This window comes from Neomonachus schauinslandi, chromosome 5 (assembly GCF_002201575.2).
Source record: "Neomonachus schauinslandi chromosome 5, ASM220157v2, whole genome shotgun sequence".
NCBI lineage: Eukaryota > Metazoa > Chordata > Mammalia > Carnivora > Phocidae > Neomonachus > Neomonachus schauinslandi.
This window is the reverse complement of record NC_058407.1, coordinates 64,936,397-64,955,739: the sequence shown is the minus strand read 5'-3', so window position 1 is coordinate 64,955,739 and position 19,343 is coordinate 64,936,397. Positions and strand designations below refer to the sequence as shown.

The 19,343-nt window shown below is 39.3% G+C and overlaps 1 protein-coding gene across 1 annotated transcript in view; it reads right to left on the bottom strand.

Annotated features, from left to right (window-relative positions):
- Positions 1-539: 539 nt before the first annotated feature.
- Positions 540-19,343, bottom strand: part of SENP1 (SUMO specific peptidase 1) — a 49,680-nt gene continuing 30,876 nt past the window's right edge. The window contains exons 11-18 of the mRNA XM_021704789.1: positions 18,958-19,042; positions 18,571-18,726; positions 17,570-17,701; positions 5,787-5,990; positions 4,656-4,735; positions 3,659-3,743; positions 3,034-3,129; positions 540-2,104 (exon numbers count right to left, since the gene is read on the bottom strand). Coding sequence (XP_021560464.1) covers positions 2,042-2,104; positions 3,034-3,129; positions 3,659-3,743; positions 4,656-4,735; positions 5,787-5,990; positions 17,570-17,701; positions 18,571-18,726; positions 18,958-19,042 — 901 coding nt within the window. The 3' untranslated portion in view covers positions 540-2,041. The remainder of the gene's footprint in view (positions 2,105-3,033; positions 3,130-3,658; positions 3,744-4,655; positions 4,736-5,786; positions 5,991-17,569; positions 17,702-18,570; positions 18,727-18,957; positions 19,043-19,343) is intronic.

The following is a 19,343-nucleotide window of genomic DNA, read 5'->3' as shown; positions in this document are numbered from 1 at the left end:
GTGCTTTTGTTGCATGTTTCATTTTCTGTTATACATGGCAATAAATATTTGTTGCTTTGGTCTGTACAAAAAGTCTGTGAGGAAGGTAAGACAGATGTTGTTATCTAAATGGACAAACAATAAATACAGACACCTATCTTGTTCTGAGTCCCCCCAGATAATAGCAAGAGCACCTGAAAAACTCAGGTCTTTTGACTCATAGTCCAAATCTATGCCATACTGCCACCTTTCCATTTGTCACTGAAATACATTAAGTACCAAGAATCCACGTGCAGGAGTCATACACTGAGCCTGCACACTGTAGCTTTCTAAAAGAGAATGTGAAAGGTCTCAGCAACTCATAAATAGAAAGCTATTTATTTCCTATAGAAAAACACAAGAAAGAAAAAGAGAGAAAGAAAGAAAAGAAAGAAAAGAAAGAAAGAAAGAAAGAAAGAAAGAAAGAAAGAACAAACGAACGGTGGTCTTCCCCAAAAAGGCAGGCAGTTATGAAAAAGGTAGGACATCTGGTTGCTGGAGTGGAAACAGTAACATTCAGTTAACAATGGAATATTTAAAAAAAATAGTTTTCTTTTCAAATTGTAACCTGTGGTAAAACATAGAAAAATGTACTAAACAAGCTTGGTATAAAACAGAGTAAAATTTTCAAATAAGCCCAGAGAGAAAGCACAATGTTGGAAAGGATGGGGTACAAGGGAAGAAGAGAAAATATTTCATACAAAACTACCTATTACAATACAGAAAAAAGTATAAAACGTTCCTATTTTGGAACTTAAGTACAAAATGACACTGGCATTGGATCGTTCCACTATCTAGCCTGAGGAGCGCTCAGAGGGCGGGGGAGATGCTAGAAAGAACAAAAGGAATAGCAGTTTTTTTAGTCTCAAGTTGATCAGTCCAAATTCCACCCGTTTTCCAGTTGAAAATCTTTGCCTCCCTCTGTAACCTTGACCCCTAAGCCAAAGTTCATCCAGGCCTCAAAATATTGTTAGGAAGTCCACAAACACCCTCCACATAGGGGCTGGGATCTGTGCGTGCTAGAGCTAAAGCTGGAAAAAGGAAATAAATCTACAGGCTAAAGTGGTGAACACATTCAGCCTTTTAAAAAAACACATATCCCTGTGAAATATATATATATTTATATATATATATTAAATTCTCTGTGGTTAGAAACCTATTTAGACTAACTAGCCACAGACCAAACTAGACCTGCATTCATCCCATGCTGGAATTTTACGCTAAAGACTGAGGTCCTTCTTCTTGGTCAGAAGTCGGCGGCAGTAAAAGTGGTGCCTTTGTTGCTCCACTAAACTGCTCCCTGGGTGGGTCTTCTCTGTATCCTGTGTTGTGAGCACATGCGAACCCCTGCTTTAAGGAAAGGCCTGCCTGGGACTTTGGGGTCCCCCCCCCGGGCTCATGTGTTCTGCCTCAGGCTGGGAGGAAGCTACAGATGACAAAACAGCCTTGTACAGAAGCAGATGGATCTCACAAAGAGGCATATAAATAGGGAAGTCCTGGAGAAGGGACGTAAGCATGTGACCCCAAGTCCAGTTTACAGTCACTTTCCTGACAACACATCGTGAAAATCCTGTGTGTATGTGTGCGTGTATATGCTGGTGGTTTTCATCCCTACCTTTTTGCCCATGCCCTTTCCTACCTCTTAGTAAGGCCTAACAACAAGAGTTTATATGAAACCAAGAGTCTGTCCAAGCTTCTCTCGGCCCCCGAATTAGGGACTGAGTGAGGCTGGAGCCCTTTGAAAACAAGATGGCAGAACTGAAGAAGTGAAAAGCAGTCTCTCTCTTCAGCTTAGGGATGTCCCTCACCCCTTTCACAGCACCAAAGTTTCTTTGCAAAAATAGTATCTGAGATACAAAAGGAAAGGCAGATGTGCTTGTGAATGCATCTCGCCAGGGCCTGGTCCAGGATCAAGGGCTTTACAAGAACAGAGGGGTGGGAGCAGCTGTTTCCAAGGTCTCTGGCTGTAGACAACAAAGAGCTGGTCCCCCACAAGGTCAGTGTCGGCTAACTGAGACAGTCTTCACAAAAGCTTTCGGTGGAGAATCTCCCAGACCATCCGCTTCCGGAAGTATGGCATGTGTTGCTGTAGGGACACAGAGATACCCTTAATTTTTTCATTGCTTTTATCCAGACCCAACACTCCTTTCCTTCTCAAGGTTTTCAATTAAAATAGCTTCAGTTGCATTTCTGGTCTTTCAAATTGCTCAATTCTTGATTACATGTAATTTTTTTCTATTGCTATCTCTACTGCTATTTTCTCTTGTTGTAGCCTTACAAACTTTATTGGGCATCACCAGGAGTCCCCAGGCTACACCCAAATGTCTCCAAGAATTTTGAGGATGGTGTCTATCAAGTCCTCTATGTTGAACTTTTAAGACGATGGGAGATCTAAGGCCTGAAAATCAAAAACTTACTTTTAGGGGAAGAGTTATAGAACTGCAAGAGTCAGCTCTACCCAAGGGCTATGGTGGAAAAGTCTGGTAAAGCCATTAATTTAAAGTACAGGACACAAACCATAATCTCCAGTCTCAATCCACTTTGGTCTCTGAAGGACCACATGGACAGAAATAAACAATCACAAACTAATAGGAGACTGATGAGCTACATCAAGTGAGGGGCAGGGGAGGAGGGCAGCATGACAAATTACACTAGGAGTTCAAGGTGTAGCCTGTGCCAAAACCTGACTGCTAACAAGATGAAGAGAAAATGAAGAAAACTTGTTCTGGTCCCAGTTCTCTGTTTCTTACAGGCTTTGAGGTAGGTGCGGGGAGAGGGGCAGAGAATAAGGCTCTGTTAATGACCAGGATTCGTTGACTGTAGCATGTGATGTAAGGGAACCCAGCATGTGGCCTATCACTATCCTTTTTCTTGTGATGTGGTCTACGTGGTAACCACCGGTGTTATGGGCCATAGGTAGAGTTCGCTAGGCAGAGCAGGTAGAGAAAAAAAAAATCTACCGGGCAACCTAGAGACAGGGTGGTCCCAGGGCTCCTTCCTGAAGGCTCAGCTCACCTGTGTGAAGTTGATTGGTCTGTCTTTGGTAATGCAGTCAGCATATTTGCAAGCAAACATGCCACAGTCACTTCCATTCATCTGCTGTGGAATTTCCTGAAAGATCAAAAATAACAAAAAGGTGACATGTTTCCAAGCTTCCTTCCTTCATATTAGATTATAAATAAGAACCAAAGGATATAAATGTTACAGGTTTCCCTGAATTTTGAAGAGGTGACCCTAAGTCCCTCACCCAGAACAACACAGGCTCAGAGAAAAAAAATACAGCATCTCAGTCAGGTCTTCATATTAATATTAATCTTCATATCAGGAGACTATCTTAGACTTCCATGACACCTAAAGATATAAGGACAAGTCCCTCCCATAAGGGCCAATCAGCAACCATTTCCCACAGGAGTGAAAAGCTCAGTAAAATAGCTGGGCATTCAGAAAACCTAGTTCTACATAAGAAACACATGACCAGTTTTCCCACAGACAGAGCTTACTCGATCTACCCCTGAGGAACCAAACAACCAAGCTGAAGTCAGGCTAGACACTAAGAAGGTCCCTGGGAATCAAGCAATAAAACCCTATCCTTCCCAAATACCCTAATACCAGGATTTCCACCTGATGAGATGAAATGTACCTGGCTTTTCTTGCTGAAGAGCTGCCAGCCATTGGTGTCAAACTCTTTCCTTTTCTTATCAATGCTTTCTTGCTTCAGGTATTGCCTAAATGTATTGGGAGAGAAGGAGATGAGCTGTGGGGACACTGATGACAGCTGCCACCCTAAGAATGAGGTTAACAATCCTTAGGAAGGGTTTGCATCTGCACTTCTGAGGAAAACAGTATATAATGCTGGGCGGGGAAATCTTTGGGCTGCTAAGCTTCCCCTGCAGCTCCCATAATTCATGCCCACCCTGTCAACCCAAGAGAAACAGGACCTCTGCCTCTGACACCCAGGTTCCTTCTACCTATTGTTCCTCCTGAGGAATCAGGTTTGATTCTTTTCCTTGGTTTATATGGTCCTTCAGAACTCGACCACATGGAAGAAGGTTTCTCTAACAATATCAAGGCAGTTATTCACTATTTATAGTCTTGATTCTCCTGTGTGAAAATTCAATCCAAATCACAATTTGATGAGTGCATACCTCATACAGAGCACTCTTCTTAAGTGCAAACTGTTCGCCTCCTCCTGGCCACCAGAATGGTATAGTGGTACAGTGAGGAATAGGCATTTTGGAAAGACAAACAGATGGGGTATAAAGAGATTTGCATTCTGGTTCCCAGTTGAGCCACTAACTAGTAGGACCTGAGCATATCAAAGTCACCTCTGTGGGTCTTGGATCCTTCAGCTGAAAAATTAGGGAGGTTGGATTAGATGACTTCTAAGTAGTTTCTATATTATATGTACATATTGACTCATTCGTTATTTTAGTGCACTGGGACAACAGTTGTCCCCATGAGGGCATCTTTCTGGTATTATTATATTATTAGTAAACTTTACTTACTCAGACATAAAATATCCATTCTTACCTCAGTGTGAAGATTTCCTTTATTAATCATAATCACTCCACTAAAGGTATCAAAGAACACAACATACACCCAACACCAAACTCTTTTGTTCTCAAGTCTCTACTTACAGGAGGATCCTGCAGGCTTCATTGTTTATCCCACCCATAGAGTCGTAATAGGTAATATTCTTCTTTCGAAAGTCCACAACCTGGGAATAAAAAAAATCTGTGTGTTCATAAAATAAGAAAAATAGTTTCTCAGCTTTCACTTCCCTGGAACTTGGAACCTTTTTTTTTGTTTAAGATTTTATTTATTTATTTGACAGAGAGAGACACAGTGAGAGAGGGAACACAAGCAGGGGGAGTGGGAGAGGGAGAAGCAGGCTTCCCTTGGAACAGGGAGCCCGATGCGGGGCTCGATCCCAGGACCCTGGGATCATGACCTGAGCCAAAGGCAGACGCTTAACAACTGAGCCACCCAGGTGCCCCAAACTTGGAACCTTTTGCCAGAATCCCTGTGAAATCATGACAAGTTTGACTGATACTTTGCATTATACCATGCTTAAACTGCAGAGGAAATAACAAGGGGTTCATTTACATAGTACTATCATGGCCTCATTAATGGCCCTGAAATCTTTTTCTAGTATTTAGGTTCTCCATCTGCCATGTGGGCAACAGTGAAGACACACATGCTCTTCAGAGACTGTAAGATGAATGAGATCATTTCCACAGGGTTTCAGAAAGATGGCAAAATATTCCGCATTTTGTTTCTTTATGTGGAGAATTTCTCTTTGGCTTTATGCTTTTCAAATATAATTCAAAACAGATTGTGATAGAACTTTTATATTTTTATTAATATATTAAATGAATGTATCCATGTTCTCAAAGAGTCATAAAAAATATTAAACTATCAAGTATGCAAGGCAAATCATAATTGAGCAGAAAATAAGTCACAGAATCTGAGTTGGCAGGATCATTAAGAAGTCACTTTTTCACCCCATGCCTTGCCTTGAGACTGTTTAGCCTTACAGCTCCCTTCTAAATATTTCCAGAAAAGGAAATTCCACAACTTTCTTCAAAGTCTAAGTATCTCCCACTCTTGACAGGAAGTTCACTGATCTATCCAATTTTTAGCCAACGAAATACTATTCTTTCTCACAATCACCCAGTGAAAATGTAGAATTACTACTCACTACTCTGTATAGTCTAAAATTCTGTAGATTTCTTTTAAATTTGATTAAAAGTAAGAGAGGTACTCACAGCAAGACACCAGTGCACTCCCAGGTGAATGGGCACCAAAAGAATGTCAACAGAAAATACATCCACTTTCTTTGTCCAACGTTTCACTGCCTGATAACCAGCCGTTTTTAACTTAGTGAAAAAAAAGGTATTAAATGCATGCACACTTGGCAATCCCTTCTCTTTACTTCGCTCCATCAACATATTCATGTAGAAATTGATTATCTGTGGGAAGAAATTAAATGTATTAAAAGATACTCAGTCCTTCCAAAAGAGTTGTGTCGTATGAAGGAAAAGCAGTTGCTATGTTGCACAGCATATGTTATTGTTTCCTTATCAGTTAAGATTTCCACACCCCAAAGCCTCATGCCCCTACATCAAGTTCTGGAGGCTTGAGGTGCTTGTAAACAGTGAAAACAGAAAAAGCTGATATAGTTCTAGCTCTAGCTCTACAGATCTATAGATATCTTATGGGGTTGAGGATCCATACGGGTGCATGCTAGTCTGATCTGTAGAAGACTAAGGATTAGGTCAAAAAATGAGGAGGAGGAGGAAGGGGTGCTAGAAGGCAAGACTTAGAGAAAAGGAAACGAAGGAGCCAAGCAGTTTGACAGACACAGTAGAGGTACTTTAATCTACTGGGACTGGGTGAGCAACTGAAATAAATCCTGAGCTCACAGTCTAGTGTAATAAAGCAAAGACCAACAGTTCAGTTCTTATATGTGGGTCACCTGGTTGTGCACAGACGGAAAACTGTTCCATGACTAAAGACTGCCTTTTCAGCCTAATAAGTTGGCTTGCATTGGTGACCGGCTCTGGTCTCAAGTAGAACTGAGTGACAGGATAAACCATCAACTGTACTAGAAAAAACACCTCTCAACTGACTAGTAGCTCAGCACTGTCATCTCTGCAGAGGCAGACATGGATGTTGTATAAAAACCTACATTACATGAGACCTGAAAGTCCAGTCACAAACATGAAGAATCAAGTTTTCCTCCAGAATCCATATGGTTAGCTTTCTCATTTTTGTTGATTCCATATATGCTTCCAATATCAAGTATGAGTCTAAGAAATTTAAACACTTGACATGGAAGATACAGGATTCTTCCTGTTAACGAAACAATGTATGCTCTAATAGTGACTATGTTGACTATGGTTCCCTCTAGGTCTGGGACTCCTTCGTACTAAAGCTTGACAGTTACTGGGCCGGAAGTTACCGCATACTTACTTCATGTGGCCAGCTGAGGCCAGGCCAGTGTCTGTCAACTGCAAGAAATGAATGGGCTAACTGATCCACAGCCTGGAAATATGACTAAGAAAACAGGCACATTTTTCAGAATGCTTTTTGGGGAATGGGAAAACGCCCCTGTCCTTTGACAAATATTTACACACTAGGATGCCAGAGCAGTGAGCTACTGCCCAACAGTAGGCAGCTACATACTGGGTAGGCAGCAGGGAACACTGCCAGGAACACACCGAAACATGGTCGAGACTAGAGAAAGGGCCTATAGATGAGGATGCCTCGGCAGTTGCAGGGAAACCACACTCGCCATGAAGCAGAGCTCTGAGGGTGGGGGTTGAGGGGTAGACTAGGATTGAAGAAAGACACTGTTCTGCCTGCATCTCTGAAGACTGAGCAAGAGGCCCAGCAGGTCCAGAGGACTTGGGTTGTGCCTGATCCTCTGCCTAGTGTGATGCCCAACAGATAAGTGGGCTCAGTTATTTTAAATAATAGCGAATCAAAACATAATTAGGGTCACAGATTTCTCAAACTGAGGTTTTCAATCTAACTCTGTCCCCAAGGATAATGGTGCCAAAGGACGATTCTAGGCTTGTGAAAGGCAGCCAGGAATGCAGGAAGACCTGCCCCAAAAGCACAGATTTCTAGGCTATAAAACTACATTTTCTAGTGAGAGAAAAACTGCAAGAAGGGATTGATTCCTCTGGTATTCTACTCATCCCACAATATTAGCCATGTTATGAGGCTAAACCCTTTAATCCAAGGGGTGAAGTGAACAGGCAGATGACCTATCAGTCACTGTAAGCCAAACCATCCATGGGGCAAACAAAAGTCATACACTGTAAAAGGCAATACGGACTCAAGCAGAAAGTGGAAAGAATCAGGCAGAAAGATAAAGACAGCCAAGCACATGAAAGCCATGGAGATGTATCTCCTTTAGGTGCCCTTCAGAGGGGCATCACCTTTGGGATCATTACCCTGAAGTAAAAAAAGATGACATAAAGGAGTATCATGCTACCCATGATTTTCCTGTTTTAGGAGGAAAGAGTTCCAGAAGCCAACAAAGTGAGACTTACACAGCCCGGCTTGTTTGGTTTCTTATTTTTATGTTTTTATTTTGAGAGTGTGGACCATAAAGCTAAAGACCAACCCAGCTTAAGGAGAATGGAGACCTGATGATCAGGATACACATTATCTATTTCCTTTGAGAATCCCTCTTCCATCGCTTTAGTTCTGCCTCCAACCAAGGTTTCTCCACTGCCAGGGAAATGGCCTCCTCCAAAGTCAGCTTGTTAATTAGCTCTAAGGAGTGATCTGGGCTCTTTTTCATTTCCTCCATATCCCAGTAGGAGGGAGCTTGGTGGCCTCAATGTTCTCCCCATTAGCTGAGGATGTACAATCTGACATCTGAGGCAGAACCGAGATCCCAGTTTCCTCAGTTTTGCAGCTATTACTCTGTCCAAATGAGGAAAATTGCCATAGTTCGACCAAGACACAGTCCTACCAAAAAAACAAGCTAGGAGTTAAGAGAACAAAAAGAATCGTACATGTCATCTCACAGAGGAGGGTTGAAGATGAAGGAAAAAGACATGAGAGAAGGGATCACAGTGCTTAAGATGAAAGAGAAGCAGTGACAGGCATTTGCTTGTATTTTGTGAAGACAAGGGTCCCTCTCCTCCCACAGGGAGAGCCTTTCTGCACACAAGACTCTCTTAGCTCCAAAAGATCTTAAATTCCCCTTCAAATAGGGGGCTAAAAGTAGTCAGTCAGCCCTGTGCTACTGTTTGTCTTGCCAATATACCGTTTGTCTTGCCAATCTTGTCTTATCATCTGGGGACAACTGCCAGTGTTGGTCCACCTGTCCCTCTTTCTGGGGCCCACACTTGTCTGTCAGCTTTGCCGCAGCTCCGGGGCCTCAGGAGCTGCCCTTCCTGCTGCCTTCACAGCCTTGGCCATGAGCGCCTGCTTGTCTATGCAGTGCTTTTTTTTTTGGAGGTGGGGGCGGGGGGGACTGTTGTTTATAGTGTCTTGTTCCTCTGTGATTGTATTTGAAGAGCTGCCAGGCTGAAGCTGGAAAAGCTTCTCTTTAAAAGAAAAGCCTACAACGTTTTTAAACTAAGGACTCAGTCCTTTTCCTGTATGTTACCACAATGACATAAATGACCACTGCTATTTGTATCTTCCTTCTCACCCAGTAAACCGGCCAAACTACTGTCTTCTCATCCTTTTAGAAGTAAAATATCTCACTAACAGTAAAATCTTAACTTTTAACCCTTCCCGATTTTACACTCTGAACCTTTATTTTTTTTAAAGATTTATTTTTATTTTATTTGAGAGAGAGAGAGAAAAAGAGGAGAGCATGCACACGAATGGGGGGAAGGACAGAGGGAGGGAATCTTCAAAAGACTCCCTGCTGAGCATGGAGCCTGATGCCGCTACTGGATCTCAGAGCCCTGAAATCACCAACCTGAGCCAAAACCAAGAAATCAGACTCTAACTGACTGAGCCACCCAGGCGCCCCTAAACCTTTCTAATTGGCTCTGGGGAAAAAAAATGTTCTGAAAGTCATGGGTATAACAGTGCTCCTAAGTAGAAACCAAGACAAGTTTCAGGGGGGAAAAAGCCATTTTTCCTGTTTTACGTCTCTATGTTTTCACCTTAACCTCCCTGTCCTGATTTTTAAATTAAATCTATCCTTGTTGACCACAAAGCCCAAAAGACCAGCCAAGCAACAGCACTTAAATACTAGGAGTCAAAAGATCATTCACTCCTCTAAGATCTAACCTAATTAATATAGAAGGTAGACTTCAGGTAAGTTCTGTGTATTGCATCTCTCACTGTGAACATGTCCCCAGGATTCTTCTCACATGCAAATTCAAGTATCAAATTATCAGAATCACTGCTAAAGTTTTAGACAAAGACAGGCAGGCAACACCTATTTTTATGGAGTTGTGACAACTGTAACTACTGTTCTCCCTGTGACCCTGCATAAATCCCTGATTTATCAAAAGGACTGGTTCTGTTAAGAAACTCTTTAAAGAGGGAACTATAATGATGTGGAATCTACCAGTGAGTCATGTTAGAAACACTAAAATTTCCATTGCGATCATTTTATTCGACATGTAAGAGTGCATTGCATATGGTAGACACATCATATTCACTTAACTAATTTATCTCATTTTGCCTAGTTTTCCCCCCCTTCTTATGGAATCAGTTTTTATTCCCTAAAGAAAACTTATTCCCTTTGCTAGGCTTGTCTAGTTGGGCTTAATGTTCTGCAAGCTATTTCCTCTCTTCACTGAGCATTACTTAAATTTAATGGCTCCTTGGAAACAACCAGAAAGCTATGACCACTACCAATTCCCCATTTCCACTTTTATTATGAAAGAATGCTAGACAGAGTTATGTGCTCTGATTTCAGATGCTGATTCCACAATAAAAATCAGATGACCTTGGTATATCCCTTATTAAGTCTTCATACTTCCCCACTATCAATCAAGTAAGAATACCTTCTCTATACACAAGGCTATTGTGATGCAGAATAGCTGAAAGACACCTCTTTCCTTTCAGAGATGAGACTTACAAAATCGGTAACTGGTCTGCCTGGTTAGCTTGGTCATCAGTGTAGTCAGTCTGCTAATAGAGATTCCACTTTATTTCCTCCTGCATGCCCTCACTCCCCACATATGCCATTAGTCTCTTCCTTACGGTGTTTCCCTAGCTAGGAAAAAGTCAGAAATACGTATTCCAACAGTCTAATGCTTTTTTGCATTTTGGAAACAACTGACAATAATTAACAAGGGTTGGGGCGCCTGGGTGGCTCAGTCGTTAAGCGTCTGCCTTCGGCTCAGGTCATGATCCCAGGGTCCTGAGATCGAGCCCCGCATCGGGCTCCCTGCTCGGCGGGAAGCCTGCTTCTCCCTCTCCCACTCCCCCGCTTGTGTTCCTGCTCTCACTAACTCTCTCTCTTTGTCAAGTAAATAAATAAAATCTTTTAAAAAAAATAAATAATTAACAAGGGTTTGCAAAATAAAACAAAAGACATGTCTGCTTGCGATTTTCCCAATGCATCCATGTAAATTAGTAGTAAGGTATGACACGAAGGACAGAGTCCTGGAGGGAAAATGAAGAGACTGGAAGTACAGCATCATCCTGTTTCTCCACATGGGATGGGGCACATTTAGTGCTGTCCAGAGGAGGAAGTGTTTCCTGCCCACAAGATCCATCTACCTACTCTGGCTTTCTATATCCTTAATGATTTTCTATTTCTCCTACTGATTGTTGAGAAAGGGCTGGAATCTCCAACGATAATTACAGATTTGTCTATTTTTCCTTTCAGTTCTATAAGTTTTGCTTCATATATTTTGAAATTTCTCTTACTAGGTATGTACATATCTAGGTTAAGTCCTCTTGAAGAACTTATCCCTTTCAAAATGTCTGTCACTGGTAATATTCTTTGCTCTAAAATCTACTTGGTATGGTACTAATATAGTTACTTCATCTTTCTCTTGATTTAGTTTTTGCATAGTATATTTTTTCTATCCTTTTACTTTTAAACTATCTATGTCTTCACATTTAAAATGGGTTTCTTGGGGAGTCAGGCTGGCTCAGTCGGAAGAACATGCAACTCTTGATCTCAGCGTCCTGAGTTTGAGCTCCATGTTGGGTGTAGAGATTACTAAAATAAATAAATGGAAAAAAACCCAGGAAATTTCTAAATAAATTAAATTCAATGAGTTTCTTGTAGACAAATTTTTTCTTACCCAATCTCACAAGCTCTGCCTTTTAACTGGATGCTTAATCTATACTGCCCAATATGGTAGCCATTAGTTGAATGTGACTACTGAGCACTACATTTTTAAAGGAAAGGTAAGATATCCCTTTAATAAAATTTTAATGTTTATTACATGCCCAAATGACATATTTTATATATTACTGTGTTAAGTAAAATATATTATTAAAATTAATTTTACTGGGGTAACTGGGTGGCTCAGTCTGTTAAGTGTTTGCCTTAGGCTCGGGTTGTGATCCCGGGGTTCTGGGATCGAGCCCCACGTCAGGCTCCCTGCTCAGTGGGGAGTCTGCTTCTCCCTCTCCCTCTGCCACTCCCCCCACTTGTGCTCTCTCAAAAAAATAAATAAAAATTTTTTAAAAATTAATTTTACCTGTTCCTTTTTACTTTTCTCAATATGACTACTAGAAAATTTAAAATTACCTATGTGGCTCACATTATATTTCTATTGCGCATGCTGGGTTAGATCATTTACATTTAATGTGATTATTGATATTGATGGGTTTAAATCTACCACCATGCTTTTTTCCCATTTATCCCATCTGTTCTTTGTATCTTTTTTCTTCTTTTCTTGCCTTCCTTTGGATTTTTTTTTTCCATTTTATCTTCATTATTTGCCTATTAACTCTACCTCTTTTATTTTTATTTTTATGTTTTAGTGGTTGCTCCAGGGTTTATAATATAGGTCTTTACCTTATGACAGTCTATCTTCACATAACATTATACCACTTCATGTACTGTGTTAGAGTACTATGTTCTTCCACTTTCCCCCTCTGTTATGACTGTCATATTTTACATTATAAACCCCACAATACATTTCTGCTTTAACTAGTCAATTGTCTTACAGAGATATTAAAAAATGAGAGCATTTCCACTGCTCTTCATTGTGTAGACTGAAATTTCCACCTCATTGTTTCCTTCTGCCTGAAGAATATCCTTTAATATTTCTTATAATATAGATCTGCTGGTGGTGCATTCTCTCAGCATTTGTTTGTCTGAAAAAAAGTATTTTTTGAAAGATACATTTGCTGCATATAGAATATAAGTTGACAAGGTTTTTTTTTTTTTTTCCTCCCTTCAGTACCTTAAAAATGTAGCTACACTGTCTTCTGGCCTACATGTATTTCTGTCTTGTATTCCTCTAGGACATAATGTGTCTCTTTTCCTCTGGTTGCTTTTATTATTTTTCTTTTTATCACTGATTTTCAGCAACTTGATTATTATACTTTTTAGTGTGGTGTCTCTTCTACTTGGGGTATGCTGAATTTCTTGGATCTGTCAGTCTAAGTTTCCAAATTTGGAAAATCTACCATTATTTCTTCAAACGTTTTTTTCTGATACCACTTACACTTCACTCTTCCTTCTGAGACTCTAATTACATGCTCAGAATGCTTGATATTGACCCACAGCTTACATATACTCACCTCTCTTCAACCTTTTTTCTGTTTCATTTGGATGGTTCCTATTGCTGTATCTTCTAGTTCACTAGTTTTTTCTTCTCTAGTGCCAATATACTGTTAATCCTACCTCATGTATTTTTCATTTCAGAAACTGTGTTTTTCATCCCTTAGAAGTTCAATTTGGACATCTTCCATTTTTACATCTTCCATTTTTCTCATCATCATGTCAATTTTCCTCTAAATTCCTGAACATATGGGATGTGTTTATAATATCTGTTTTAATAGCCTGCCAATGTATGCTAGTTCTGTCATTTTTGTCATTTCTGGGTATTTGTTTTTTCCCTTGTAATACGTTGCATTTTCCTTTCACCTTGCACGCCTGGTAATATTTGAATAGATGCTGGACACTGTGATTTCATGTTATTGGGTTTTGTTATTAGAATATGTTTGTATTCCTTTAAATATCATTGGGCTTTTGTTCTGTGATATAGTTAAATCACTTGAGTCAGTTTCAAGCTTTCAAGATTTGTATTTAACTTTGCTATCACAGGTCCAGAGTGGCCTTTATTCTAGGGCCAGTTTGGCCCCACTCCTGAGGTAATATCCTTTTGAGGCCTCTCTTCAATATCACATGATTTTTCTACTCTAACTGGTTGGAATAGGAACTATTGTAAGCACCTGCGCTAGCTCTGAGCTTTGTTCTGATTCCTTCTTTCTGGTGGTTCTTTCTCCAGCCTCTGGTAGTTTCTTCCTATCTATGTACAGATTGGTGCTCAATCAAAGATTTGAGGGAGCCTCTACACATCTCTGGAGCTTTCCCTTTGCGCAGCAACCTTCCCTTCAGTATTTTACCTCACAAATCTTAGCCACTTCCACCTCTCTGAACTCTGGACCATGTCTCCTCCACTGAGCAAGACTGGCAGTCACTACCATGTTCTACCAGCTCTCTACCCTCAACATATCACCCTAGTGAGGTGGGAAATCATCAGCTCATCCCTTTCATTTTCCTTCTGTCAGGGATCTCTGTTATCCACTGTCTGAAAATTGTTGTTTCATGTTTTCTTTAGTTTTCTAGTTAAGCTGAAAGGGTAAACCTGATCCATTTTATTCTATCATGACCAGAAAAAGAAGTCAGATCCATTTCCTTGTATGCCTAAGTAATTTCCATATATTTTTTAAATTTATCTGGTGCCTTACAAAAAAACACTTAGGCCCTCTAAGAATAGAATAGTTAGGCCATAAAGCAGAATCATCATGCCACTGGATCACAGAAGTTATCTAATGCAATTGTCAGGAATCAATAAATAATTTTTAGTGCTGACATCCATTTAAAAATATCTCCTTTTTGTTTCTTGATTGTGATTTTCAATCTACTTTTGCAACTAATTCCTCCTCTCTTTAACCCTGGCCTCCTGCCTTTAATTAGGTATTTCTATTAATAACTAATCACCAGACCTAGTAGAGAAATCCCAATCTATAACATCCTTGGTGTTATCAGCATTCCAGACTCCTTTTGTATTCTTTACAAAGACAGCCAATTCCCACATTCCATTTCTGAGAGGTATCATTTTCGTACGGTGAGTTAAAAACGTCAGTCCTATCAATCATCATTAGTCCTTTAAAGCTATACAGAATCTATTCATCTATACATAAATCCATTCATGAAAACATGTTTGAAAGCTTATTTTATAAACAAGCAATGCAGCCTACTCTTTTAGGAAAGAGACAAGAGAAAGGGTAGCCTAATGGCTTTCTGCACATATTCCAAATATAGGACTTCTGAATTTTATTTTCCTTATAAACTAAATCTGATCCCTTTCACTTCCAGGATCTTATATTCCTTGTCTATAAAATGGTAAGAATAATATGCCAGTCACCTTATTTTGGAGAAAGATTTAAAAGCAGCTTATAAAACTGATAGGAGATACAGAAAGAAAAGAAATGGTTATTAATGAAAATATCTATTTGAGGGAAAAACAGGATTAAAGAGAGCACAAAATACCTGGAAAAGATGACTCAGAATTCACAACTGAGAAAAAGAATTATGTATTTTTAAATGAATATGAATACTTGAGGATATCTACTAACTCCTCATCAGAATGTTAGCTTCCCAAAGACAGTAACTTTGAAAGCCTGAGAAGTACAGTACTTTGCAAATGGTGCTTTCCAAAACAGTTATCATCACGGACATGTGAATTGGTACCTGCTTTCAAGGTTAATATTCTAAACTCAGAACACAAGCAATTCCCACAAAAGTTATGGGTAGGTGTGGTAGAGATAAAGTAGAAAAGGAATCTTTCCTTCTCCTCGACTTTTCTGAATAATGTAATTTCCATGAACTTTGCTTGCTAAAAATCCAATCTTTGATGGGCCGAGGGAATGGAAAACATATCCTGATGAATGCCGCCTCTGTAAGGGATCTCACCAAGGTAACTGCCACAGTAAACAGCAGGGACTCAGCTCATACCCTACTCATTGCTGCCCTCTAGGAGGCTCTGCATAATTTACAATGAATGGGCTACAATCCCTATAGAATAACGGATCCCTTCCCATTTAGCAGTGGCAGGCAGAAACTGACAAGAAACCACAGATTAATGTCTTCAAATCAAAAACATTTAATTGATGGATACTTTTGACTGCCCTTGATTTCCATTTTGCACTTTGATCTAGTGAACTTTTTTTTTTTCCTGTTATGTGATCCAATGTTCTAATATCACTATTCTGAGCCAAAAGAAGCAAGGGTGATTTCCCCTAATGCAAGACAGTATCAAACCATACCTTCCTTACCATTCTTGGTCAAAGATATTATTCAGGGAATGATGAACTTCTGAAACCTATATTTTATTTTTTAAGAGTTTATTTATTTATTTGACAGTAAGCAAACACAAACAGAGGGAGCAGCAGAGGGAGAGGAAGAAGCAGGCTCCCCACTGAGCAGGGAACCTGATGTGGGGCTCAGTCCCAGGACCCTGAGATCATGACCTGAGCCGAAGACAGCTGCTTAACCAACTGAGCCACCCAGGCACCCATGAAATCTATATTTTAGAAGCTGATCAGTGGCAAAGAGAATGGGGTAGTCTAGCTGCCCCCAGAGAAAATCAACATGCTGGGCATGGCATATGGCTCTCAAATTCTATACATCTAACCCTAAGACAGGATCCAATTTAGGATTCTGAGGCAGTATAATATAACAGATAAGACTCAATGTTTGGGTCTAAATCCTGGCTCTGCTACTTACTGGCCATATAACCTTGAAACAGTGTTTGGGTCTAAATCCTGGCTCTGCTACTTACTGGCCATATAACCTTGAAAGTTTCTTAATCTTTCCATGCTTTGTTTCTTCATCTATAAAGTAGAAATGGTTAAACTACAGTGTATACCTCCAAGGTTTGTGGTGACTATTATATGAATAGAACACATAAAACACTTACCATAGTGCCCAACATGATGTAAATGCTCAATAGATGTTAGCAAATATTATTATTTGGAAGATCCTAAGCATACAAGACCAGATTATAGATATCTAGAATATCTAGTGCTTATTATACTGAATATCTAAAAATCTTCCACAGCTGTAAAGTTTTGAGTATACCCAAAATATCAGGCAGGGATGCTTCTACTGGGCCTAAGAAAGGAAGCAAGCACTTAGAGAAAAAAACGCAACCCTGTTCTCTTCTTTTGCTGTGAAAATATCCTTCTGAAATAAAACAGGCTCCTCCAGGTTTAAGAATGGGGACAGATTAGTTAAAAGACTGTAGTGTAATTAATCTACTTAAAATTATTGGCAGGACCTGAGGGCCATAGCTTTCTTTCAACCCAGTACATCAAATATTTAATAATATAGCTTTTTCAATATCAGTATATTTAATAACATAGCTTTTTCAATATCATATATAAATGTAGGCTATTTTAGAAAGCTTACCTCTCATAACCTAGGTGACCTAGAACAAGTACCGATGAAAAAGGAAATAGAAATGGAAGCCCTGATGGAAATCCCAAAGTTCTTTCATGCTGCATCATAGTCAGAGCTATTAAATATTTGCTCAGAAGATGTGAACTGCAGGCTAGGTGCCTTAAAAAGAGTGAGACTGAATGTCCTCTCCCTCAGTGTCTAAATCTTCCATACATAACAAGGTAAATCAGCAGTTCTCAGACTCAAAGGTATATTAAAAAAAATCAACTGAGGTACTTGTTTAAAATGCGTTTCTCCACCACACTGTCTCATACTCAGGAGAATGGACAAACCTAGGAGAGCCAATTCTATGTAGGTCATCTGAGGACCACACTTCGAGAAACAGTGAGATAATGCCTTGATTTAGTTTCCACTTAATGCTCACTTACTATCTGAATATAAAAACAGGTGCGAGATTACCTCATCATTGAGCCAGTTCAGATGGTTTAGAGTTTGAATATCTTTGCGTGTAATGGTCAAGCGGAATGCTTCACTCAGAACTTCATCCTGGTTACCATTACGAAATACATTCTTTATTTCTTTCTCCATTTCCTAGGGAACCAAGAGGTACCAGAGATGAAGCCTACATGGCTACAGACACACTAAATTTCTCACCATGCCCCATATAATCCCCAGACTATATTTATCAGTAATCAACTGTTCACTCCTAACATTTTGGTTTGGATTCTATTCCTTCCAGTAATCTCCTGGGTTACTTCCTTTCATCCTGTCTTGTCCTCCCTTCTCATTTGCAGCACAACATTTCAGACCCTTCTTTCTTTTATTCCTAAGTCTGAAATAACCTTCTGCTATCAAATTTTCTAAGTCCACAAGAAGACCTAATTATATTTCATATCTTTGGTCTGCACAATTTCCTAATAAATAGAATCTTTCCCAAAAGGTAGCCAGGGGATAAAGGTAGTGTCTTCAGACACATTTTCCTAGAAAAATTTGGGCTTTTTAAATGTAAATTTTGGAATCCAGCACAACTACAATAAATGTGTTATATTTACCAGCTATATGATAGTTTTTCAAACAGAAGAATGGATTAAGGAACAGATTATCTTAAAATGTACAAAGATTTTTGTATAGATTTTTTACTACTTAAAAAAAATAGTAAGCCTCAGCTTACTATTTGATGTCAAACTATTGTACACATACATTAAAAGTAAAAATGTACATAAAATGAAGTACAAATTACATTTTTTTTCACTGAAGTCGTGAAAAGCCACCCACAATTCTTTCCTCAATTTCCAATAATCCTTTAAAAAGAAAGCCAAGATTGGTATTGTAATACAAATGAAAGCAGGGGTATGCAATACAATTTAAATGCCAGGTGTTCTATTACTTCTATGTTTGAAATTCATTCAAAGTATTTTTTATAAACACACTTGCTAGCACAAGAATCTGTAGTAATTTACCTCTGTGATTTCAGGAAATTCATCTTCACTATCAGTTAATTTATGACCTTTCTTTTCTGTTTCTTGGGTGATCGTGACAGGGATCTCCTTTTCAAGTGGCACACGAAGATGCAGTTCTACTGAATCATGTACTGAGTGTTCCTGTTCCTGTAATCTCTGCAAAAAAGAACTTTAGAATAAGTGGGATAAGGAAAACTACTACTTGTCTACATACACTGAGTAGGACCAGCTGGAGAGACTAAGGACATACACTAATCATATAATGCTATGCTACCATAACATCTTGCAATTACAATAGCTTTGATCCCAAATCCAGGTAATCTTCCAAATTAGTTTCAACTTGGATGTACTATTTACTTACAACCTTATCCCCAGTTTTTTGTTTACCTGGTTTTGAAGCTGTAATGCCAGTGCCTTCTGCTCTTCAATATGGCGCAATCTCTCCCGTGCTCGAGAATCATAAACACTAGTTCTACGAAATGAAAAGGAACAGGACAAAAATGCAGACCACCATCTTAGCATCAGGCACATTGTTAATGCACAATGAACATTAAATATAAAACCCTCATACAGAAAATCTAAAATCCTTACACTAAACTTATCGCTACACTACACTTATATTTTAAGACAGAGTGAAACCATATGGTGTTATTAAAATTATCTTATTTTTATTGAAATGATGAAAATTATTAATTTATTGCTAAATGTGAACAGGTGACTTTTGTGGATATTTGTAAATGTGTAGTTTTTGTTTTTGTTTTTTTTAAAGCATG